Genomic DNA, 27,175 nt, shown 5'->3' on the forward strand with positions numbered 1-27,175 from the left:
GAAGTGAGACCATATATGGTTCAAAAGTTCACACTCTATTTTCCCCTTCCTTCTCCCCAGACCCTGTCACACAAGTAACAGCCGCAAGAAGAGAAACAGAGTGTCCTTCATTCTTCTGGCATCGTGAATACATCTCTCCTTTCAGACAGACGTGTAGGGTAGGGAAGGCCTGGTCCTTTCTGCTGAGTGTGAGGCCTGGCTCGCTCACACTTAGAATGCAGCTCAAGCTCAGTGTCAAGAACAGCTACAGCCCTGTCTCCCAGCAGGACATCCTCTGGGCTGAGGGTCAGCTCTGCAGGCTAGGAAGCCTGGATATTAGGATTTCTAGTAAGGGAAGTAGCAAACAGGACATGGGGTCAAGAACACAACTCCCTAAGAGGTAGAGACAGGAGCCAGCATTCAGAGAAAGGCCAATCACTGGCAAATAGGACCTTGCAGAATTAGCTCTCGGGTTCTCTCATGCACTTTCCTGAGTGGCCTCATCCACACATAATCTACCTCCCTACATCCAGCAGCTACACATACACCAAACAGGATACTCTTGTTTTAAGCCACTCCTTCAAGTCCTCTACCACACCTAGACACCTGTGGCAAGGATATGAGGCCCTGCCCTCATTTAGAACCTCATTCCTGAGAACAGCTTCAAGAAACATCTACTGCTGTGATCTGACATGTGGTCTACTTGGAGATGATGCTGAAACTCCACTGGCCCCAGGGATACCACCTCTAAAAGTCTCTCTGCAAAATATCAATAGAAAGAGGACACTCAAAACAGATCACGAATTAGTCTAAGAACAATTTCCTCGAATAAAGCGAGAAATGCTTCACATTTTTTGAGGCCTGAACTTGCTCTGTAATTCAAAGAAGACCACATAGAAAGAAACAGGAAGTGGCTTCTCAGCCATCCCTTTGGCACTATGACAGTGAATCAAGGGGAAAATTCAGTTTAATCTGAAAGACACTGCTGCCGTGAGCAGGAAACAAGACAAGACATGGCTGCCAAGAAAGTCAGACACAAATTGTACCATGGCATCTTGCCTCGAGCTTCATTTTTAGAAGCAATTCCAAGCCTGAGGGCTTCAGGAGGCCCTGAGCACCCTTGTAGAAAGTGGAGATTTTGAGGGGAGCCGGGAGGCCCGTGCTACCCAGACCAGCAAGAAGAGCTGGCGGCCAGCATCTTTTTTTGTTTGTTTTTTGTTTTTTGTCGGGCTTGAACTCTGGGCCTGGGCGCTGTCCCTCAGCTCTTCAGCTCAAAGCTAGCGCTCTACCACTTGAGCTACAGCGCCACTTCTGCTTTTCTGAGTGTTTATTGGAGAAAAGAGTTTCATGGACTTTCCTGCCCGAGCTGGCTTTGAACTGCGATCCTCAGATCTCAGCCTCCTGAGCAGCTAGGATTACAGGTGTGAGCCACAGGCACCCGGCTGCAGCCAACATCTTATAGGCTGTATCCTCCTGCCCCACACTCTCTCCATGAGGCTAACTATGTCCCTCCTGCTCACCCTAATCATGAGAACCCAATCCTCCTAAAACTCAAGCAAGCATCATAAAAGGGGGAAAGAATGCAAGACCATGTTGGCCCATTGTGCTAAATACTCCCAGCGGAGTTCTGAATTCTTCTTTAGTACAGTAAATTGTGACAGGTGTGGCACATTTTGAGATCCTGTTACCAGAAGAAAATCTCAGAATGGCTTGACAAATGGGATGGTGCTTTGAAACAGCCCAGGTAGATATACCTGCAGTTCCAACTTCAAGTATCAAAACACACCATGTAGGTAAAGTGAGATTAGGTGGACAAGGCCTTAGAGAATAGAACGTATATAATAAACACCATATAAAGGGGTTGCTGTTGTTAGTGCTGTTTTAGTGTTTATTTGGTCAATGAGGATTTAATAACTCTACAGCACCATAAACACTGCTCAAGCCAACTGAGAGTGTATTTCAAATCGAATAAGAATGAGACAGTAACATTCTTGACAAATGATCCTTCAGGGACTCATACTTCTTTAAAACATATTGACTGACCACTAAATATGTCAGGATTCTGAGAGGACCATTACATTAATTAAACAAAGTTGTTATCCTCAAGGAGCTTACTTACAGTGGAATTGCAAAGATCAGATGCACGGACACAAGAAATCACACTGTAAGACAGCATATAGAAAGTACTAGATAGATGATGCTGAAGCATTTCTTTTTAATTGATTTACAAATACTAAAAGTATGGTAGTTACTTTGACTTAATCATTTATATATATACATACATATATACATATATATATCTATCAAAGCATCACACTGCAAATATATTTAATCTTCATTTGTCAATTAGACTTTAATAAAGCTAGTTGAGTGTGAGAACTGCTGCATACACACATTTGTTTCAGCCTAAAATAAAGCTACATGAAGATGAGTTGTGAGATAGGGCTCCAGAGGATGAACAAGATCCCGAGAGAAAGAATCCCCTCTGAGATTCTGGGGAGGAAAGGGGAGATCCTGGGAATGGTATGAGTGAGCTCCTCATGGGAGTCTTGAATTTGAGCTGAGAAACTGGTGTGCATGAGACCTCAAGGTCTGCAGCACCATACTGCTCAGCCTCCTACCCACAGATGGATGATGGTGGGGAGGCCATATAATCCTCTCTGTGCCTCAGTTCTCTGGTGGCTGTAAGACTGAGACAAAGCCTCAATGAGCATACAGGAAGAATTGTGCCAGGCACTGGTGGTTCACGCCTGTAATCCTAGCTTCTCCGGAGTCTAAGATCTGAGGATCTCTTATGAAGCCAGCCCAAGCAGAAAAAAATCTATGAAACTTTTTTTTCTGCTGGTCCTGGGGCTTGAACTGTGGGCCTGGGTGCTGTGCCTGTGCTTCTTTGCACAAGGCAAGTGCTCTACCACTTGAGCCACAGTACCACTTCAGGCTTTTTTTTGGGGGGGGAGGTATTTTATTAGAGGAGGGAGGTAGTTTATTGGAAATAAGAGTTTCATGGACTTTCCTTCCCAGGCTTGCTTTGAACCACAATCCTCAGATCTCAGCTTCCTGAGTAGCTAGGGTTACAGGCATGAGCCACTGGCACTGGCTCTCTCTGGCAAAATAGCCAGAAGTGGAGCTGTAGTTCAAGTGCTAGAATGCCACCCTTGAGTGGAAAAAGCTAAGAGTCAATGCTTAGCCCGGTTACCAGCACATAGAGAAAAAGATAGATAGATAGACAGACAGACAGACAGACAGACAGATTTCAGTTCCCTGAATAAAAGCTTTTGTGCTGAGAAGCAAACTTCAAGATCCTTAGCATAAGCCAAACCCATAAGGAAAGGAGGTGATTTTTGTTTCTTTTGTTTACTTCTGGATTACAGGTGCTTTAAATGGTTATCTAGCATGTGACAGAGAAAGCAACATTTCTACAGTACCAAAACATTTCGGATAACCAGCGCTTAAACGGCATGCAAATCAGTGTGGCCTGGCCCCCTCGAGCACCTACCCGTGCAGCGGAGATGGCAACAGTGCAGTATTTCCTGTAACACAAGTCACCACTATGGAATATCCCACGCACAGCACGGCCACACCCTCTAGGCCACTGCTATGCCTGGATCTGGATCATTTTGCCTCATAGGCAACGGCTCCATTCTTCTGAGCTTTTTATAGCTCCATCTCCTTACTGTCAGGCTGTCAACTGTCACTTCTAGATGCCCCCCCCCCACCCTTTACATCTAGCAGCCTCGCTAACTGCTTCCAAATCAAAGGGAAAGAAGCCAGAAAAGCAAACTCGTTAGGAGCCACTCCCTCCAATAAAGGACAGGATTTCCTCAAACCTATTCTTTGCTCTCTTCAAATCTCCACGTGTTCCACAGGATTGAAACTACAGAATTTGTGGTTATGTTTCCCTAAAATATATAAAATAAACAATTCAACTTGTGGGTGGGGGATGGGAGGGAAAATCTGGGAGAGTGCGAGAGATGGGGTGACATTGTCCAAAGAGAAATGTACTCTTACCTGATTTATATAACCGTAACTCCTCTGTGTACATCACCTTTATAATAATAACAAATTAAACTCAAAAACTAAAGACACTGGAGATGATATTAAAGTAAATATGAAAGAGAATCAATGACCTGTCATATAAGCATCATCAGTAAATCTAGAGGCCTCCATACCTTAGCAATCTATTTCTATTTCCTTTTCCTGAAGTGGATGGGCTCTCTGGCTGCCTTTTCCAGTGTCTGCAGAAGGTTCTGGAGCAGCTGAAACTGGCAAGCAGACATAGGCAGAGGTGGACAAGAGGGGCTGATGGACGCACTTCCACTTCCAACAGTCAAGGCTTGGTGGCTGACCCAGCTAGCATACCTGCCTACTCCCTGCCACGCCTCCTTCACATTACCCAAAGGACAGGAGCAGAGAGGCCCCAGTTAAGATAACTGGCAGCAGGAACAGCCCCCAAGGTTCTTTTGATCTCCAGTGGATGAGCGAATTCCAGGAGGAACAGCAGCGTGACGAGTGAAGCCCTGGAACCTCTTGGCAATGTCATCTGATGGGCTGCCTCGGATGGGCCCAGCCCAAGTCCCCACTGACCCCTAGAAACCCATTTCTCTATGTCCCTGGACCCAGTCTCTGGTCTGGCACTAAATTGTAAAAATGAGAAGTCTATGAAGACAATATTTAAGTGTTCACTGAATCCACTGTATAAAATCCTATCTTTTCTAAAATTTCTTTTGGAGGCTTAATTGGTTGTAGAATACTCTGAGAGTAGCATAAAAGCTCTAATTTGTAGTTAGCTGCCTGTTTACCCAGATTCTCATTCTCTCTCTTACACACACACACACACACACACACACACACACACACACACACACACACACACACACACAAATTTTTAAATAACTATAACAAAACAAAGCTATCCCAGAAATAAAAGAAAATGCCCCAAATTCCCTTCCTTGTACTGAGTGCTTAACTTACGAAGAAAGGAACAACAAATGTTCAAAAACTAAAAATAGAAATTCTGGAAGGAGTCCCATTATTTCAGTCCTATTTGATGCCTGGCACATAGCTTGCCCATAAGTTATATTCATCAGCTAACTGGCTGAAATGTTGGGTGGCTTTGTCAGGCAGATAGTCTAAAGTCAACTGGCCTTGCTCAAGACTTTGACCACTGAAGAAATAAAAGTAGTCTAGTAAAACCTTCTCTAGAATAAAATCTCAGTACCTTTTCTTTGAGCTTAAGTCCTTCCGACAAAGAATTTGTATACTAGAGGTGGCTTCAGGCCCATCTATCAGTCAGGTGATATTTGTTGACCATTGAACAGTGCCTGGGCATTGTGCCATAGAGGAACGAGCAAATCAGCAAGGGACCTCCCAGCATTTAACCCCACCTACTAGAATCTATCTAGATTCACACACACCTGATCCCCTGTCTTGGTCAGTTTGGGATACTGGAACAGAATATCACAAGTCCAGGTGGCTTAAACAAAAAAAATTTATTCTTTAGCACTTTAGAGACTGAGGAGTCCACATCCAAGGTACTAGCAGATTCTATGTCTTCCTAGTTCTTAGAGACCACCTTCTTAGACCCTCCCGTGATAAGAAGAGAGAGAGAGAGGGCTCTCTCATGCCTTATGAGAGAGCTCCACCCTCATGGCTTACTCATCTCCCAAAGTTACCATCAGCTAGAACCATCCTGTTGGGAGTCAGGATGCCAGCCTACTAATGGAGAGCACAACCTTCACTCCCACCCAATTCGTAGGCATTTTAGCGTCCTTTGATGGGGGAGCACAGTACACTGACTGCAGAGTGTGATCTTTTCAACGAATAATGCTGGGTCAGCTCAATATCAAAGTGGGGAAGAAACAGAACCTTAGTCCTCCATCCCACCAAGCACAAAACCATTGCAGCTGGATTACAGATCTAAATTTAGAAGGTAAGACAACACAGGAGAAATCCTCATGACCTCGGAACAGAGGATTTCTTAAAGCAGAATGCAACTACAAAGAAAAAAATGGACAAATTGAAAAACAGAAAGATGAATTTCTATTCATCAAAACACACCATTAAGAGAGTTTATTTTTTTAAAAAAAGGCAACTTGCAGCCTGTCACTGGTGGCTCACATCTGTAATCCATTCTAACAACTCAGGAAACTGAGATCTAGCCCGGCCAGACAAATCTATGAGCCATCTATCCCCAGTTAACTAGCAAAACGCTGGAGGTAGAGGCACACACACATGGCAACCACAAAGAGGGAGAAAATGCAGCACATATTTCTCACAACGGATCCATTCCTGGGATGTATTTTTTTTAATCAATCCAGAATCTATAAGACAAATAATCAAATCCAAAGTTGGGTTTTTCTACTTTTCAACTGGGCACTTCACAGAAATGGTGTTCTAAAGCCCAGCAAATACATGACAAGGAGTGAACCGGCTAAGATGCAAGAGAAGAAAGCCCTAAGCAGGTGGATGGGGCTGGGGCTGCCTCATGGAGGTAAAGGGTGATCTGATCTCCTTTCTAACTTTCTTTCCCTCCTGTGAATCACATACCATCCTCACCACCCTCCAAAATGGAGACATCATCACTTCTAACATGTTATAACTATTTATTCTGAAAATATTAAGCATCTATTGTGAACCAATGGGCTAGCTTATTTTTTTTTGCCTTGCTATTTATAATTAAGCATTTCTTAACACTGTCTTCCTCAAAAAGAAAAGATGGCAAAACACCATCTGAGCTGTTGTAGGCATTGTAAAGCTCTGTGGCAGGAGAAAACCTGTGCTCATCTATGAGTCAATGTCCTTCCACAGCTCTCGCTAAGTTAACTGCCACCGGAGCAGCATTATGATGACAGATTCTTAGAGATGAGGTCATGGGGACTGGTGCTAGATACTCTCATGACTGGATTTATGCCAATACTGCAGAACTATGAGTTAGTCATCTAAGGAACTACCCCAAGAGTCAATTTTCTATTAAAAAAAGCAAAAGAAAAGAAAGAAGAGGGTGATGGCTCACATCCATAATCCTATCTGCTCAGAAAACTAAGATCCAGAAGAGCACTGTTGGAAGCCAGCCAATCCAGAAAAGTCCAGGACTTATCTACAAATAGCCAGCAAAGTGTGAGACTGGGCATGACTCAATGGTAGAGCACCAGCCATGAGCGAGCAAGCGAGGTAAGGATGAGGCCCTGTCCACCTTCAGCCCACCTTACTTCCCTCTGTCTGTTCTGCACATGCTCACTTGCCCTTCTACTGTGTCATGGTGCCACATGAAGGCTTTGCTCAGTTCTAGCACTAGCACCATGAACTTCTCAGCCTCTAGAAGCACAAAGCAAATTGCCCAGGCTTTAGTAGTCAGTCTGATGGCAAAAAACAAGACTTAAAACATGCCCTTTTCTTACCTGTCACTACAAAAAGTGTAGGATACACATGCCTACCCCTTTTAAAAATAGGTTTAGAATTCTTCTCTTACAAAATAGATAGCTATTTATTTCACACAATACATTTTTAATTATCTACGACACCAAAAAAGCACAATTATGTTCATTGTGTATTGCTCTAGCATCTTCTCTATACACACAAAGAATACATACCCCAGTCTAAGTTATCGAACAACACAAATATAATACACCTCGTGTTGAAGAAAGGTAATTCTCTTCCAGCAAAGTGGTAATACTTTTCATTTTGAAGCACTGATTATTCTGCATTCCTAAAACCTTATGGGAAATCCAAAAAATTTAAATTTAAAAAAACCTATGCCTCTACCCTTTCTGTCATCTAAAAACCCTTCAGCTGGGTGCCAGTGGCTCATACCTTTAATCCTAGCTACTCAGGAGGCTGAGATCTGAAGATTACATTGTAGTTCTAAGCCAGCCTGAACAGGATCTCTAAGACAGATCTTGACTCCAATTAACCACCAAAAAGCCAATGGTGGTAGAGCACCAGACTTGAACTTTTAAAAAAGCTAAGGAACACTGCCCAGATCCTGAGTTCAAGCCCCAGTACCAGCGCACGCACACACGCGCGCACATGCACACACACACACATACGCACGCACATACACACACACCTTTAATTGAACAAGGCATAATTATTACGGCAAAAGGACAGTAGATGCTACTAATGATGCCTTCATAAATATCCTGATCTTTTCTTGGTATGATTTTTAATATTATTAATCATCCTCAAAGCATCCTTGATAGGACTAGATTATTTCAAGGAAGAAACCAAAATCAACCAAGGATAGTGACTGAAGCCCAGCTCAGAAGCTGGAAATAAATGTTGATAGGAGTGGCAGCCTCTCTTCCTGGGGGGGCGGGGGAGGAGGGAGGTCACTCCCTCCCCAAGGAGATGGGAGGGCTAATTTTCAAAAACAACACCTTCTCATTGAGCATAAAGCATCGGGATGGCCAGTAGGGATTTGTGAAATGGAGCCAAATGGAGAAACATCCCAGTGGCTGTTTTTGTAAAGTGGGACCAGTGGGAAGAAGATAGCTCACAAGCCTGGGTTCCTGGAGAGGAAGGCTGAGGCCCACACCCTGTGCATGTCCTGTGTACACCATACTGCCTTGTGGTCCAACTGCACTCTGGTTGGAGGTAGATCCATGCCATGGCATAATTCCATTCTTCTAAACATCTTAAGCACTATGGGTATCTCATTCTTTGCCTCTTCCACCATGTAGAGTGGGATGTCAGTGATAAACTAGCTCTTCATTTCATTCATCTTCAAAGTGTTGAGTTAACTCAAACCTGGGGTAGATCACTCAGTGGACACGATCTGGTTAGATCTAACCAGTCGCTAAGTGCTTTCAGACACTCAGGGTATACTGGGTGACAGCCCAGTTATCTAAATGCAATCAGATTTTCATTAGCTAAACATCTGCCCATATAAACTGCTTCAGGCATAAGATTACTAAATGCTGAACCTCCTGGGGTTTGATGAAGAAATGGAATATTTTAGCCTAACAAAAGGCACTTGTCTAGCAGAGACAGTACGTGTTGTTTTTTGTTTTCTTTTAGTGTAATATTTGGAGGGTGTTTGCATTACAGCAAGTATAATCATGTTTTAGCACCAAATCAATGACTCATTTTCTTTTGACTTGTCAGAGAGCTGCTATACCCCGTTGCAAACATAAGACACCAGTTAACTAGTTAGAATTGTAGAGTATTAGCTCACAGGGATGAAGCAGGAAAAGCCATCTTTACCAAGCTGAAACTTCAGTACTTACCTCCTTGGCTTGAGAGATTTGATTCCATTAATACTAACAGAAATAAATGAAGTTCATGACTGATATTAACAGATCACTGGCCACAGAGGCTAAGGATCTAAGCAAAAAATATCTATTAGCATAAACAAGATAAGTTAAGAAGGAGGGGGGTTCACATATTATTTAGAATCAAAAGCTTTACTTCTATCATGTGAAAGGTAATAGCTGCTCATTTCAAATACAAAGGACAGAATACATACTGTATGGTTAAGTCCTAGGGCTTGGCACAGCAGTTCATGCCAGTGATCCCAACTATGGAGGAAGTATAGGTAAAAGGATCAAAGTCTAAGGTCAGTCCAAAACAAAAATAACTAAATGAAAAAGAGCCAGAAGTGTGGCTCAAGTGGTAGAGTGCCTGCCTACCAAGCATGAGGCCCTGACTTCAAACTCTAGTAGTACCAAATATAAATAAAAATAGCTTCTAGAGGACTAGGGATGTAGCTCAGTGGTTGAGTACATGCTTAACAAATGCAAGGGCCCAGCTTTGATCCCAGCACTGCACAAAGATAAGAAAAGTGAGTGTTTAACTTTAAATTTCCAAAGCAATTGCATGTTCACCCAATGCCATGTGAGGGGCTAGATAAGTAATGAAAAAGGATACATTGCAACCTTCTTCCATTTTCCCCTTATACAGTTTAGAAGGATGAAGCCTTCTGATTCACCTTTCTTTCCCTATGTAAATATCTGCTGAGTGAACAAATGGGTGAGTGAAATTGCAGAATGAAGGGAAGAATAAGTGAGTGAAGGAATTAGTGGAAAGCAAATAAGTGAATGAATGAGATGATGAAAGTAAATAAATGAATTAATGGATACATGAATGAATGAGTAGATGGGTAGATAAATGGATGCATGAATAAATGAGTAGATGGATGGATGATAAATGGATGCATGAATGAATGAGAAAATTGATGGACAAATGGATATATGAATGAATGAGTAAATAAATAGAATAAGTGGGTGGATGGATGATGGATGGATGGATGGATGGATGGATAAATTACTATCCCTACCATCCACTGCTCATTCCACATTTCTCCCTAAGGAGTGTCTGAAAATACCCTACTTTGATCACTTTCAATGATGCTTGTGAGACTCACCTACACCCTGGTCTCCTTCTTTTTCTTAAGATTTTCCTTAGTGGAACAGATTTTCAAAATGCCAGTGCTGACTAAGAAAAACCTGGTAAGAATTCATTGGCCCGAACTTCACAGCCAACATGGGAATCAGGGCTTTTAATACCTGTTCTATCAAGACTTGTGTGAGCCTGCCACTGGAGATCTTATCTGCAGCTGAAAAAAACACTCACCACCTCTTAGCACAAGCAAACATTTCCACTCCCAAAGAAATGAACAATTAGGGTGTCAGATGACAGATTCCTCATACACCCTGGAAACTTCAGATCACAGACGCGCGGCGGTGACCTGTGATTGCTTCCTTTGAAGACTTCCCTCACCCAGGCATTGACGCCTGATTTCATGACAACTTCCCTTCAGTTTCCAGGTTCAAAGGACTGCACAGTTATAATTCATAGCCATGAAAAAGAAACTGTAACTTCCAGTTGACAGTGGAAGAGCAAGTGTCAACACAGGCTGACCCAAATTATACTCATGCAGCTCATTTCTGGAATGCACATCACTGAGCCCAAGGATGCCAGAAAGACCTTCCGCCATCATTGGATACAGGACAGTCTTGGTCTGTTCTGGATGCTATGACAGAATTGCACAGAGAGGTTTAATGACAAATATTTCTTTCTCATGATACTAGAAACTAGAAAACCAAGGTCAGGGTGTCAGCATGTACCCTAGGAAAGGCTCTCTTGTGGGCTGCATATGGCCATCTTGCTATGTCCTCCCATGTCAGGGAGATAGGTCCCTTTATACCTGTATAAGGATCCATTCTCAGGGCTTCACTTAACACTAATCACTCTCAAAAGCCTCATCCCCAAACACCAGAGAAACACTCAGTTCATATCAGGGTCATCTAAAATCAATAGGGAAGACTGAGTTGCTGGGGCTGCAAAATGACACCCTCATAAAAGTGTGTCAAAAAAATAAGACATTGCAGGGAGCCGGAGATAGGGATGCCTGTCTTCTTGTCTGCTGGGAAAATGGAGCAAGGCCTTCCTGAAGGAGTCTCCACCCAATGCCAGCCTGGAAGCCAGATGACAGGCAGACAGGTAAGGAGGCTGGAGTGGGGAAAGATGACTTGTAGAGGAGTTCTTGTTTGATGTGCCTCGGGGGCCGCAGCTGAGGACTGGCAATGCAAGGCTGAGGAGAAGGGGGAGGGGACAGATGACTCTTGAGAAGTGGTCCGATCAGATCAGATCCTTGAGCTTGCTAAGTTGCTCATGCTCTATCCTCAAGATGGAGGGGGAGGGGCAGGACACCTTGTTGGGATCACCGGAAATAACCCATGAAGTGGCATGTTGAGATGGCTTTCCGGCACTATGACGAGAGGAAGCTGGAGATATCGCCAGAAGAGGTCCTACACCAAAAATGAGCATGTGTGACCTCGAACCAGCTCCTACAGCTTAAGCTTTCTGTACCCCAGTTTGTCTGTCTACTCTGGGGAGTTGCTGAAAGGGCTGAAGAAGCAAGAGAAAAGGATACCACATAATAGGTTCCTGGAACAACTGAGCAGCAAGACTTGCCACCACACGCAGGGGGAGGAAGAGGAGGAGGAGGAGGAGACTTGAAGAACAAGGCAAGACACTGGCAGAAAACAAATCAGGGGCTGGGCCTGGTGGTATACACCTGTAATTCCAGTAGTTAGCACTTGGGATAGAGATGGGAGGATGGAGAGCTCAAGGCCAGTCTGAGCCACACGGCAAGATGCTGTCTCAAAAAAAACCAACACAAGAAAAATAAAGAAAACAAATCATGGCTAACATTACAGAATCTGAAGTCACCAACAGAGAGACATCAGCTGAAGGCATGGGAATATATTTGTGTCACCCAGAAACAGCACATGGGAATAAAAGAAATGGAGAAGACACGTGAACAGGAGCCCAAAGCCCCAGAAAGAACAGCATTGAAGAGGCAACAGAGACAACCCCAGAAAGGAGGCTGGGACTGAAATATAATGTAAACAGAGGGTAAGAACCGGAGATAGGCCTGTCACCAAGGGAGCAGAGCTTCAAGAGGCATTGGTGAGCTGTCTAATGTTTAGAAGGTCAGGTCAAAGACAGACCCACCAAACAAAGCCACTGGATTGATAACTAAGGTTGGTCCTCAGGCCAGCTATGGTGAGAGCTGACATCACATTATTGTAGGTAAAGGAGACATGTAAGAGAAAGAGCTTTTGGAAAAGTAGATAGTGAAGGAAGGGAAAAGACACATAATAGACAGTGGGAAACTATGTTGGTAGTGGTGTTGGGCAGAAGAGAAAGACTCCAACTTACATGTAGTTTGAATGGAAAGCTCAAATGGAAAGGAAGGCTAGCCTCACAGCTAAGAAGCAGCATCAATAGAAGGAATTGCCTAGGAGAAGCTGACAGGACCCAGCGAAGAGGAAGGAAGGCAGCAACAAAGTACCTTCGGAAGACAGAACAAGGGCTGAAATAGCCAAGCGCAGGGAACAAGAGAGAAGAAAATAAGCTACAAAATTAAATCATGCCAACAAAGCACAGATCACCTGCAAAACAAAACGATTCAGACTTTGTTCCTCTCATCATCTAGAAAGAGAAGACTGTTGGGAGAGAGCTGGGGACTAGACAGGCTTGTGTGCTGTTGGAAAGGAAGACACCAGAAGCAATCATGCACCAGAGATGAGCTTGCCAGACAAACACGGTATGGCAGACTCATGTTAGAACAAAGGAAAACCGAGAGAGAAGCAGGGAGACTTCAGTAAAGGTAAAATTTCCACAAGTATTCTTTCAATCTAAGCTTACAAACCAATTACCTACCAATCACCATTACATTCCTATCTGCAACGAGTAAGTCAATGAAATTAGATATATTTTGCAACAACACTGAAATGAAACTGTAATGATGCAAGGGCATCATCTAAGAACATAACCATACAACAGTTTTTCCTAGCCACACATATGAAACATGAACCATCACCAGATAATCTATAGGTTACTAAAACCCGAATGAGTTGCAAGGCTGATCCATTTTTTTCATTCATTCAGACAAATCCTAAAAGGCTGAAGAACTAAGTGCACTCTACTAGGGCCATCTGTAATAAAAAATTAAGATGGCTCCTGCCTTCAAACTGGTAAATCCACCAATGATGAAGAAGACTCTAGCAAAGAGAGAATTTAGAGATTCCAGTATACCTACACATGCTCCTGCAAGATTCAATGCCTAAGAGATATGAGGACAGATCCTTTCCCCCTAATTCCCTTTCTCTGTCTCACAGAGAACAGTTACAGTCCCAACAGTACCAGCAACCACACACCAACTCGGTGTCTCCTTGGTCTTACTATCTGGTCTATCCTCACTATGAGGACAAACACTTTTAGCATAGGAAGGAAGATGGGCTCTCAGAAGTTAAGGAAATTGCCTGATGCCATACACCAGCTGGATGAGCAGACACGATGTCCAATGAATCCCAGTCACACACAACACTTCCCTAACCATGGCTCTAAGAGAATTAAGTGTAGTTTTGTGTTTTTTTTTTTCTTTTCTCCCTCCCTCTTCCTTACCTGGGCAATTTTGACTTCTTTTATCACAGGCTTTTTTGTTTTCTTTTCTATGGACTAGGAATTTGATTTATGACCTTGCACTTGCTAAGCAAGTGCTCTACCATTTGAACCACACTTTTAGAGCTTTGGTTTATTTTTCAGGCAGGGTCTCGTGCTTTTCCCCAGGCCAGCCATAGACCATGATCCTCCTATACCTTTCTGAGTGGCTGGGATTATTCTGTTTAATCCATGGGTTCTTAACGTATTTAATTCAATCCTTAGGACAGTCAGGCTGAATTTACAGAGATTTAAGAGGGGGTGAAATCTGTCCCTAAATACCTAAACAAATGGGAGTTCTCTAAATACTTCACAAGCTGAGCTCCCACAAGTTTTGGCCTGTCTGCAGAGACACAAAGCAGCAAAACTAGCTTGATGCTACATGTAAGGTAGAGAGCTACATTCAAAACAAGAACAAACTCACAGTGTGGGCCCTGCAGGGCATCTGGGCACAAGAACAAAACCCACGCGTGTAAGGAAAGGTCACAATAAGCCCCTTCATTGCCAGGCACTGGTAGCTCACACCTGTCATCCTAGCTACTCAGGAGGCTGAGATCTGAGGATCTAGGTTCAAAGCCAGACCCAGCAGGAACGTCTCCATGAGACTCTTATCTCCAATTAACTGCTCAAAAACTGGAAGTGGCACTGTGGCTCAAAGTGGCAGAGTGCTAGCCTTGAGCAAAAGAGCTCAGGGACAGCACCCAGCAACAACAGCAAAAGTGAAAAACATTCATTGGTACAATGAATATGTTAATAATTACAATAATAAATTTTTTAACTTGTAAAAAATAGTATGGTACTGGCAGAAGAATAATCATATGGCCAATCAATTAATACAGAACACCAAAGCTCAATCTCTGTATGCTGACGCAAAAGAAAAAGAAGAGGAGGAGGAAAAGCAGAAGTGGGATGAAAAGAGGAGGGCAAGAGCAGTCACCCTGGAAGAAGCAAATTAGACCGGTACAACAGAGGTACCAACTCTGTCCCTGCACGTCTCTTCCAGGCCACAGCCCTCTTCTGCCACATCCTATCTGAGGTCCCCTCTCCCCCCCCCAGGCCACTTCTTGACCTCTTTTGCCTCAGTTTCCACATGCATAAAATACTAGTATCAGAGGTAATTACTAGGCTTATATAAACTTTGCCTACATATAAAAAATATCAATCTATGGCCGGTTGGCGGTGGCTCATGCCTGTCATCCTAGCTACTCAGGAGGCTGAGATCTGAGGATCGAGGTTCAAAGCCAGCCTGGGCAGGAAAAATCCGTGAGACTCTTTCCTCCAATGAACCACCAGAAAACCGGAAGTGGCACTGTGGCTCAAGTGGTAGAGCTCTCACCTTGAGCTAAAGAGCTGAGGGACAGAGCCCAGGCCCAGAGTTCAAGCCCCATGAATGACAAAAAAAAAAAAGTATCAATCTATGGCAATCTATAATCATATTTCATATGTTTAGATTTTCCATTTCTGAGGCATTTTTTTAAATTGAAGATCCTAGCCCATAAATGTGTTCAGAAATCCACTTAACAGGTCACAACCAGTATTTTTACAAAATAGAATAGAAAGTTGTATTTGAACATTAATTAGGTTATATTTTTAGATGGAATGTTTTTCTTGGGCATACACAGTAACACTCAGTGGTGCTTTATGAATCTCTCTATTTCCATCCACCCCCACGTCTATACATGTCTCAGGCAGCAATTTTAAGGCTATTTCTTTCAGTGTCACCGTCAAAAACAGTTTTCTAGGATGAGGATGATAAGGAACTAGGCAAGACAGAAAATGGAGGATTAAACTCAGGGTCTCATACTTGCTAGGCAAGTGTTCAACCATCTGATTCATGACCTCAATCCTTTTTGCTTTTTAGCTTGTTTTTCAGTCTTCTACTTTTGCCTAGACTAGCCTCAAACCACAATCTGCCTACCTCTGACTCCCAAATAGCTAGGATTATAGGCATGTGTCATCAATCACACCCAGCCAGAAAAACCTTTTCAAAAGGCAGACACCCAAAGCAAAGGAAGACCCCCAAATGGAATCATGAAAACATAGCTTAGTTAACCTTCAGCACACAAGATGTTCATAGCTAAGCTGATCCTAGCATTCAAATAATTTGAGCTTAGCAATATCCATTTATTTCCAAAGTAAACTACACTGTAAAACCAAGTACAAATGTTATCTTGACGCTGGGAAAGACTGAAAAAAATGGATATATCTTACCCAGTAAATCGTCTTGCAATACTTGTGAGAGTAGACATTATGTCAGATTTCAAATGCTCTTAAAAACAGTCAGGGTTTGGAAGAGAGATGAAAATGCCTCTTCTTAAAACAGAAATCCTTACATATGGATGCAGATTTAACCAAACAGGTCTAGTACAACCAAATCCCAAGCTAACAATCTAATTTCTGTATATGCTTTCCTATCAGATAAAATGAAAAGGAACTATAAAACATGTAAATAATCATTTTAGGATTTAGTGAAAACATTTATCTATGTATCCAAAAGTCTTGGTGATATGATGTTAAGACATAGAGAAAGGGAGAGAGAGAGAGAGAGAGAGAGAGAGCTGGGCACCCGTGTCTCATGCCTGTAATCCTAGCTACATAGGAGGCTGAGATCTGAGGATCACAGTTCAAAGCCAGCCCAGGCAGGAAAGTCTGTGAGACTCTTATCTCCAATTAACCAACAGAAATCCGGCATTGTGGCTCAAGTGGTAGAGCACTCACCTTAAGCAGAACAACTCAGAGGCAGCACCCAGGTCCAGAGTTCAAGCTCCACAACCAACAACAACAACAACATAAGAATGGCACCATTGTCTGAGGCCCTAGTCTGCCTTCTGGAAGGCTGTCTAGGACCAAGGAGACCCAACTATCTAGAGCCAGTATCCCTGCAACTGTTTTTAGCCAAACCCCTTATCAATAACCAATAGCTTCTGGGCAGGCTCCTCTCAAACATGGTATGAGCCAGCAGCATGGTCAAGGGTGGCTGAAAAAATGTGTACAGACTAGTCATGCAGATGCACTTAACCCCCTTCTCAAGTTGGTTTTGTTCCAGGAATGACACCTGGGCCAGGGGCAGATTTTCTTAACTGCATTCAGCTCTGAGCTCTAGGAAATGGAGAATTCAAAATTCAAACCTAGGCTTTTGGGTCATTATAAAGACACAGTTGTCAAAGTAGGTAGATAGAACAAATTTATAGCCATGCCTGTTGGCTTATTTCATTGAAAGGTGTATATAGCTATTGCATTATTGTGATCCTCTGCTAGGACTACCCTAGACTTATACTAATTATTACAAATGAGGGAAACCATGGAGCCTATGTTTCTTTGGATCTGGCTTACTTCACTTAATATGATTTTTCCAAGTCTTTCCATAAAACGATGCAAATCAAAATGAACTCCAAGATAGGGAAACTGAGGTTTTTTGTTTTGCTTTGTTTCAGTGTACTGTTTGCAGTTATTTCTTTCTTCTTTCCCCCCCCCCCTTTAGTTTATTCCCTGTTGTCACTGTTTTTTACTTCAGTACCTCTGTCTTGGATATAAGTTTATCTGATTTGGGAAAGGGAAGCGTAATCACAGAAATGGAACCACAGAAATGGTGGGACAAAGGCTGAACCAATGCAACAGCAATACTTACTGGACACTATGTTAGAAGTGAACTTTACAACTTGGAGGGAAGAGGAGTCGGGGGAGGGGGTAACAATGTTCAAAAAGAATTGTACTATATTTTATTTATGTACTGAAACCCCTCTGTACATCACCTCTATAATAAAAGAAAATAAAAATAAAATAGAAACATATGCTCTGCAGGCCCTCCTTTTCTCTCTGCAAAGCTAACAGACTTGCAATTCTATAGGGGCCTCAGAGTCACATTTGCCTGGTTCAGAACCCAAACCCTATCCTACACCCCTCCCCAGCTAGATGAGCTTGGGATGGTCTCTTCACGTTCCTGATGTTTCCTCGCTTTTAAAACAAGGATACTTAAGGCTACCCTCATCACAGACTCATAAATCAGCGTACAGCAGGCTCCTAGAGCAGCGCCTGGCACGTACGCCCTCCCCAGATGCTGTCTGTCTAATTACTCTCCACATAAGACTGATTAGCCACTGCAAGCTCCTGGGTAAAAACCACAGCCAGGTCTGTGGATATTTCTTTTCTTCCATGCTAACTTTAAGCTACTCTGAAAGAAAATGATTCTCTATTCTGAAAACAACAAGTCATCTAACTCCTGACCTGTCCAGTACAAGTTCTTCTGCAATTAAATGAGTGTTCACAGCTGGACAATTGTGGCTCATGCCTGTAATCATAGCTCCTCAGGAGGCTGAGATCTGAGGATTGCAGTTCAAGGACAGTCCAGGCAGGAAAGTCCATGAATCTCATTACCAATTAACCACCAGAAAAACAGAAGTGGTATTGTGACTCAACATGGTAGAGTGGTAGCCCATTGGAAAAAGCCCAGGGACAGCACTCAGGCCCTGAGTTCAAGCCTGCCCCCAAACCAACAAAAAACAAACAACTAAATAATAGGTGTTCACCTTCTATCTCATTCAGCAGGGTACTCAGGCCTTTGTCTAGTGTGAACGTGAGTCTGACAAGTTGAGTTTTTATGCCAATTTCATGAAATAGGTATGGGGGGAAATATCATCAATTTAATGTAAAAAGGATACTTGCTTACCTTCGTATTTATGAGGTTGGAAACTATAACTTAAGGATCTTCTCAGTTTGCAAATCAGAGGCTAAAATACTAAAATACTAAATACTAAAATACTAAAATAATCAAGGATAGACAACCAGAGGAGAAAAACTAATGCTAAAAATAGTCCTACCAGGGAATAAATAAAAAGAGCCCCCCACTCACCTTACTTAACTCCTTATTAGGCTACATTCTGTCGGTGTATATGCCAGTATTGAGGCTTGGACTCATGGCCTGGATATGCAGTCCTTTAGCTTTTTCACTCAAGTCTAGGTTCTACCACTTGAGCCACATCTCTACTTCTGGCTTTTTGCTGGTTAATTGGAGATGAGTGTTTTGTGTTTGGTTTGGTTTTGTCAGTCCAGGAGCTTGAACTCAGGGCCGGGGCACTGTAGCTGAGCTCTAGCACTCTACCACTTGAGCCACTTCTGGCTTTTTCTGTGTATGTGGTGCTGGGAAATAGAACCCAAGGCTTCATGAATGCTAGGTAAGCACTCTACCACTGAGCCATATTCCCAGCCCGAGATGAGAGTTTTATGGAATTTCCTGAACAGGCTGGCTTCGAACTATTATGCTCAGATCTCAGCTTCCTGTGTAGCTAGGATTATAGGCATGAACCACAGGCACCCAACTCTACATATTCCTTTATGATTAAGTGAAAGTATAAGTCAGTATAGTAATTGCAAATTGCCGGTAATCTTCTCAATGATCTCTATTTGTTCAGCTTAGGCACTGGACAAATTGGAGAGAAATGATTACACATTCTAATGAAATGTACATAGACAAAACCACAAAAGAAAAAAAGTACAAGAAAAAGACTCAAGGTCATATTTACCCTTTAAAATATATGCCTACCTACACGATCAATAGTGAACATTGGAACTTCCATTTTCCCCAATTATTCTGGGGAGAAAAAAAAACAACAACAACCTATCCTGGGTCTTGAACTCAGAACCTGGACTCTGTCCCTGAGCTTTTGTGCTTAAGTTTAGTGCTCTATTGCTTAAGCCACAGTGCCATTTCTGGCTTTTTTTGAGGGAAGGGAGGTAATTAGGGATAAGAGTCTCACAGGCATTATCCAGTCCAGGCTGGCTTTGAACCTCAACCCACAGATCTCAACCTCCTGAGTAGCTAGGATTACAGGAATGAGCCACCAGCTTCTATTACCGCCCAGTGAAGAATTTCTAAAATATAAAATTTATCAGCTACTGAGAATTCTAGCTTCCCAAGCTACACCCAATGAAACATTGTTAACTTCAACAATAGTGTTTCTATCAGTTTAAATTTCCTCCAAACCCAAAATAGAATATTAAGGTCAGTAGGATATAAATTAAAATGTATAGGGAGAAAGGAGACTAAACACATCCATTCACCCAACTAGAATTCCAGCTAAGTCAAATATATTGTTTTTCTAAAGACCTTCACAACCTTCCTATTAAAAAAAAAAAATCCTGGGAACACTTCTTCTTGTTGCCAGGATTTTTTTATAGTATTATTATTATTAATAATGGAATTAAATTGTTTTTTTCTAAAAGCTAGGCCGGAAAAGCAATATATTTTTACAAGCTTATTACACAGCCAAGCTTCATTATGTCATAATCAATCAGTCATCAGTTGTGAGCAATGGGAATGCTGGTTCCTCGTCCAATGAAAATGTTGGAGAAAAACAATGTGTTCACAATAGACCATAAAATGTGTGAAATACAAAATGCCTCCCAAACCAGCCAGGAAGCCATGAAGTTCAATGTGTCTCGTTCTTGCTGAAAAGCTTACCAGTTAACAAGCTCACAAATCTAGCTTCCACTGGGAAGCCGTACCCTTCATGTTCATCTCTCCTTGCTTTTCGCCCCGTCCCAACTCCGGTAAGCAGGGCACTTCATTCAGTCTCGGTTCCTGAACACTCTCACGGGAGATCATTTAGCTTCCGTCATTTTTCTCGGGTTTCTTGCTGCTTATTTTAAATCCATCTCCCTACATCGAAGATATCTGTGTCATCAGACCCGAGCAAACACCTTAGCCCCCTGAACTGTGGTCAACCAGGGTGAGGTTCACAGAACTGCTACCTCCCCTGCCCCCCCTGCCCCTCCCCATCCTGCTCTCCACCCCTCCAGGGGGCCCCCAGCCCTCAGGCTGCGCCCACCGCTGGAAATAAACGCGTGTGCTTAGAAAGCCCAAAAGAAAGCTGACGCCCCCACCCCCCCCAACCCCGCCACCAACGAAGCCCGACGTGTGCAGTTTGGGGAAGGCAGGGATGAATGAATGAATGGTGGGGGTTCGCGTTAGGGGCGGGGGTGTGGAAGGCTGGGAAAGGGAAGCATTGATGTGGAAATAGAGGGACCAAGAGGTTCTGAGATTCCCAGAACCTCTCTCCTCCGTCCCCCCCTCTCCACCTCCCTCTCCATCCAAAAACAAATCAGGCCTGGCAGGGGGCTGCTGCTGTCGGGGGGCTCTCGTTCCCCAACCGCGGCTGGCTCAGGCACAACCGGGGGAGGGGGGAAGGGAGAGTGTCCATCTCCCCCTCCACCCCCACCCCCACCTTGGACTGAAGGCAAAGCCGCCAGGAGCTCCAGACCAGCAGCGCACTTCTTCCAAGGATCGATTGCATCCTCCGCCCTGCTCCGGGCACGGGCACCGGGCGGCGGTGGCGCCCCAGTGCGGCGCTGCGCGGGGCGTCCCGGCGATGGAGAGCGCGGCGCCCGCGTCCGGCGCGCGGGTCCCGGGGAGCCAGAGCCGCAGAGGCTCCCCGTGAGGGGCGCAGAAGGGCAAAAGGGGGTTCCTCCCCGCCCGGTCAGGTGCCCAGGTACCTCGCAGCCGTACAGCTGTCCCAGCTGCTCCACGATCCACTCCTCCAACACCAGGCGCTTCCGAAGCTCCTTGCGATCGTATTTCACCGTCACTTTTCCCTGCTGGTGACGCCGCTGCTGCTGCTGCTGCTGCTGCTGCTGCTGCTGCTGCTGCTGCTGCTGCTGCTGCTGCTGAACCTGCCCGGCGGCTGCGGCGGCGGCGGCGGCGGCGGCAGCGGCAGCCGTGGCCACCGTGGCCGAGCCCTCCCGGGAGGGGCCCGGGCTCCCGCAGGGGCTCTGGAAGAACACGCGCCCGCCGCCGCCCCCGGCCCCGCCGGCCGCCTCGCTGCTGCCGCCCGTCACCACCGACATCTCCCCCGCCTGCGCGTCCGCCGTGCCGGAGTGCTGCCCGGAGGAGGGGCGGGCGGAGCGCCCCGCGCCGCGCCGCGCCGCTACCACCGTCCGCCCGGCAGCCGCATGCGAAGGGCTGGCGGGCACCTGCTCCGCGCGCGCGCGCGCCCCGGCCCGGCTCGTGCGCCCCGCCGCGGGCTCCTCTGGGTGGGCGGAGCGAGGAGGGCGGAGGGGAGGGCGGGGATCACAGCCTTAAAGACGCCGCCCGCCCGCGCCCTTTCTGAAGGCCGGGTGTGGAGAAAGGGCGGGGAGGCGCCGATCCCAACGCGTAGACAGTGGAGGGCCCTGGCGTAGGGCTGGGCGGGAACGGCCCTCGACGCCAGGGCCACCGTCACCTGTCCCGGAGACCGGGGAGTGAGCCCGGATTCCCAGGTCTTCCCCCAACGCTGTCCGGGACGGGGGACCACTGAGAAAACGATCGTGACGAGGAAGGGCCGTGCGGAAGGTTTTCCTTGCCCCCCTCTCTCCAGGGTCCCTGTCCCACAGCCCCCCCACACCGGCCCCACCCCGCAGCTCCCAACACATTCCGATTCACTCTACGACGCCTTTCCTCGCGGATTGTAAGGGAAATGGATGAGGCGATGTTTGTGCATTCAGGCAATTCACCGCGCCGGAGAAATCATTTCCAGACCCGTTTTTTCTTTCCTTACCAAGTATTCTAAGATCGCTCAATCTAAGGGTAGGAGCCTGTGGGGTTAGGGCCGTCTGGAACATCCGCGACTCTCCAACAGTGAGGTAAGGATTGGTAGGCTTAGAAATCTGGTAGTGTTGCCAGGCGCTGGTGGCTCTTGCTTGTAATCCTAGCTACTCAGGAGGCTGAGATCTAAGGACCATTGTTTTGAAGCCATCCAGGGTGGATAAATCTCAGTCTTGTCTCCAATTAACCACCACAAAGCTGGAATACAGAGGTGTGGCTCAACTGGTAGAGGGCCAGTCTTGAGTGACAATGCAGATGGCGGTGCAAGGCCCTGAGTTCAAGCTACACTAACACACACAGAAGGGGGGGGGAAGGAAGGAGAGAAAAGGGGGGGAGAAAGAAGGAAAGAAAGAAAGAGAAAGAAGGAAAAAAGAGAAAGCTGAGAAAGGCTACTTGCAACTACTCAGAGAAGTTTCTTATAGGCTAAGGCAACCAAGTCAATTTCCTCTGCACTCTTCCTGTGTTGGAGAGGACTCTGAGTGGACTCCTGGGCTGGTAGCTGTAAACACATGGAAGATAAAGATGTGACCGGCCATCATCTGCTGGCAGGGTTGATTGCCTTTATTCCCTCAATTTGGGATTTTCCAGCAAGAGCCCAAGTAGGAGTTGTCCCGGTGCTCTATGTGCCTGCAAGCTCATTATGAGTTCATTATGAGGTCAGACCTTGCAGAACAAAATGTATGAAATGAAGTGGCTAGGGCTGGCCTTGAACTCCTGTACTAATCAGAAGAGAGTCAAAGGCTAAAAGATATGATCTCTGCCCCAAAGAAGATACCAGTTACGATTCCAAAGGCAAGTTTTCTCCATAAAATCTGACTGTCCTAGAGAGTGATGACTCCTCGATTTCATCCCACCCAATCTGTCTTATATAAGATAGATCATCTTAAACTCTGAACCCATAGCCAAGAGGGTGAGTGCCTTCACTAAATGCAACTCTGTCCCAAAGGAGGAAGTGGAAAGAGAGCAACAATCAGCCAGTGTCCCCACACAAAATAAGCCTGTCTTGCTCTAGACAGCTGGCACCTTACCAAGTTGGCTAGCACCAGCTTCAACCAACTGCACAAGCCAAGAGACTTCAAATCAAAACAAAATAGCTAGAATGTTCGTTATAAAGGAGAAATGATATTAAACCTCTGCCATGTTCTGATGCTGAGACCCAGTCATACCAACTATTTTGAAAAGTACACCCATGATACCGCTGAATGGCAGAGAGTGGGAAATTCCAGTTCCTCACTCTGTGGCTGTGAACAATGAAGTCAGTCATTCCAGAAGAGCTCAAAGAAATTATGAAAACGCATAAGTTCTTTCTGAGGAATTCTTAGGTCCATTTTTTTTCTCACTGCATAGCAGGACTTTTCCTTTGTGCTTAAAGCTCGGCTTTCACTTACAGCTTTGAAAAATGACAGGTTTCAAAAGACATAGATTTAGGCATCTGAACTTGCAGAAAGTGGTCAATGATAAATCATGTCTTCTCCAATGTAGACACTGACCACATGCCCCAATGAATCTGCCTTCACTCACAAGTAAGAGCTGAACTACTAACATCAAGTTCCTTTTCTTTTTTTTCTTTTTTTTCTCCAAATATTTCTTTATTGAGATTAAGTGATCACATAAATTTCACAGTACTGTGGCATAATAGACACCTTTTAACCTTCACAATGATAATCATCTTAATCTACAAAGCTTGGGAACTCTACAAACTTTAACAATAGAACTATTTCTACTAAATTGGGTGGTGTTATGTACATTTCTTTCCTTTTGCTTAGCATCAGCTGTTCCCTCTTTCTCTCTCCCTCCCTTCCTCCTATCACCACCCTAGAGTTGCTTAGTTCACTTTCATTAATGTCCAGTGCAGCTAATGGGTACCTCTGCTGTATTTGTTTCTTTACACCTGCTTGCTGCTGTATTTGTTTCTTTACATCTGCTTCTCCACCCAGGATGTAAATGATACTGAAAGTGAACACCAAGGTTCTGTCATGCTTCACTCATAAAAGTAAACCTTCATGCTCAAATTATGACAGACATTAGAAATTCTGCTCTTCCAGAATTGTCTAAACAAAGGAAAAAATATTTGAGAATGAAGGCATTATTCCCAGGCTGACTCTGTGCATGTTCATGCGTGCGTGCGTGCGTGTGTGTGTGTGTGTGTGTGTGTGTGTGTGTGTGTGTGTGTGTGTGTGTGTCTTGGTACTGGGGTTTGAATTCAGGGCTTTGTTTTTCTCACATAGCTGTCACTCTCTCACTTGAGCCACACCTCCTCTTCTAGCTTTTTGATGGTTAAATTGGAGATAAAGTTCTCAAGGATTTGTCTACTTGGCCTGGATTCAAACCATGGTTCTCAGATTTCAGCTTCCTGAGTAAGCTAGGAGGATAGGTGTGAGTCACTGGTACCCAACCTAGGTGAGGATTTCAGTTTGGCAGAGCTGAGGTAGACCTCACAGACAGAGCACTAGCTTGGTAAATCGGAGGCCTGGGCTCCATCTCCAGCACCACAAGAAAATAAAAGTAATAGAGAATTCTGCAAAACAATATTTCTCATCTACATCTACATACATTTATTGAAAGCAAGTGCTTTGTAAATTCTGATTAATCAAAATGGTTTGGCTGACATAAGCATGGTACTGGCACAAAAAAAGACCCGAACACCAATGGAATAGAATAGAAGACCCAGAAATAAAACCACACACCTACAGTCAGCTGATTTTTGATAAAGAAGCCAAAGACATACAGTGGAAGAAACACAGCCTCTTCAACCACTGGTGCTGGGAAAACTGGGTGGCCACATGCAGAAAACTAAAAGTGGACCCCAGCCTATCAGCATGCACCAACATCAATTCAAAATGGATTAAAGACCTTAACATCAAACTTGAATCTCTGAAACTACTGCAGGACAGAGTAGGAGAGACACTTGAACTTATAGGCACGGAAGGAACTTCCTGAACAGAGTCCCAGGGTCACAACAAATTGGAGACAGACTCAACAAATGGGACTACCTTAAAATAAAAAGTTTCTGCACAGCTAAAGCTATAGCAACCAAGCTAGAAAGACAACCAACTAATTGAGAAAAAATATTTACCAGCAATATATCAGACAAGGGGTTAATATCCAGTATATGCAGGGAACTCAAGAAACTAATCCCTCCCAAACCTAACAAACCAATTACTAAATGGGCAAGGGAACTAAAGAGAGATTTCTCAGAAGAAGAGATAAAAATGGCAAAGAAACACATGAGGAAATGTTCACTATCCCTGGTTGTAAAGGAAATGCAAATAAAGACAACCCTGAGATACCACCTTACCCCAGTCAGAATGGCCCACATCCTAAAGTCAGCCAACAACAAATGCTGGAGGGGATGTGGAGAAAGAGGAACACTATTACACTGCAGGTGGGAATGTACACTTATACAACCACTTTGGAAAGCAGTCTGGAGGGTCCTCAGAAAGCTCAATATTGACCTCCCTTAGGACCCAGTCATACCACTTCTAGGCATCTATCCTGAACAACAGGAACCAGTATACAAGGACACATGCACCTCCATGTTTATTGCAGCACTGTTCACAATAGCCAGGATATGGAAACAACTCAGATGTCCCACCACAGATGAATGGATCCAAAAATTGTGGTATCTATACACAATGGAATATTATGCAGCCATTAGAAAGGACAAAATAATAGCATTTACAGGGAAATGGATGGAGTTAGAAGAAATCATGTTGAGTGAGGTAAGCCAAGTGCAAAGAGACAAACAGCACATGGTCTCCCTGATAAGTGGATGTTAAATCCAAAATGTTAGGTGATACAACAACATTAACAGGACTTAAGAAAGGACTTCCACTCATCTGGTTGAATCACTACTAAATAACCCCATGCTGCTGATCACATGTATGGTGTATATGTGCACACTGGAGGGAAACCAGGAGGATAACACAGAACTAGAGGGAATCAGGGAAAAACATATACCAGCGGGACCCATCAGCTGCACTGGACATTGACCAAAATGAACTAAGCAACTCAATGGCAACGATGGGAAGGAGGGGACAAGTGGGAAAGAGGGAACAGCTGATGCTATGCAAAACTAAACAAATGTACATATCACCCAAGGTGGAAGAAATAACTGTATCGCAATGCTCACAGAACTCATAAATGTTATAGACCATGATAGACAATTTGCTCCATGAAAGTTATAATGTGTTTGTGACATTAACTAAGCATCACTATCCCACAATACTGTGAAATCTGGGAAATTATGTAATCACTTAATCACAATAAAGAATTTGAAAAAAAAATGGTTTGGCTGAGCACTAGTGGATCATGCCTGTAATCCTAGCTACTTGTGAGACTAAGACCTGGAGGATCATAGTTCAAAGCCAGCCAAGGGGGCTGGGAAGGTGGCTCAGTGGTAGAGCGCTTGCCTTGCATGCCTGAGGCCCTGGGTTCGATTCTTCAGCACCGCATAAGCAAAAAGAAAAAAGCCGGAAGTGGCACTGTGGCTCAAGTGGTAGAGCGCTAGCCTTGAGCTGAAGAGCTGAGGGACAGCGCCCAGGCCCAGAGTTCAGGCCTCACGACCAGACCCCCCCCCCCAGCCAAAAAAAAGCCAGCCAAGGCTGAAAAGTCTGAGAAACTCTGTCTACGCTTAACCAGCAAAAATGTGGCTCAAGTAGTAGAGTGAGAGCA

At 44.5% G+C, this 27,175-nt stretch overlaps 1 protein-coding gene across 1 annotated transcript in view; it reads right to left on the reverse strand.

The window, feature by feature from the left end:
* Window positions 1-21,906, reverse strand: part of Ppp1r14c (protein phosphatase 1 regulatory inhibitor subunit 14C) — a 72,350-nt gene extending 50,444 nt beyond the window's left edge. Inside the window, exon 1 of the mRNA XM_070010233.1 lies at window positions 21,415-21,906. Coding sequence (XP_069866334.1) covers window positions 21,415-21,765 — 351 coding nt within the window. The 5' untranslated portion in view covers window positions 21,766-21,906. The remainder of the gene's footprint in view (window positions 1-21,414) is intronic.
* Window positions 21,907-27,175: the final 5,269 nt, after the last annotated feature.

Source organism: Dipodomys merriami, unplaced genomic scaffold (genome assembly GCF_024711535.1).
Source record: "Dipodomys merriami isolate MVZ:Mamm:240054 unplaced genomic scaffold, mDipMer1.0.p SCAF_8, whole genome shotgun sequence".
Classification (NCBI taxonomy): domain Eukaryota; kingdom Metazoa; phylum Chordata; class Mammalia; order Rodentia; family Heteromyidae; genus Dipodomys; species Dipodomys merriami.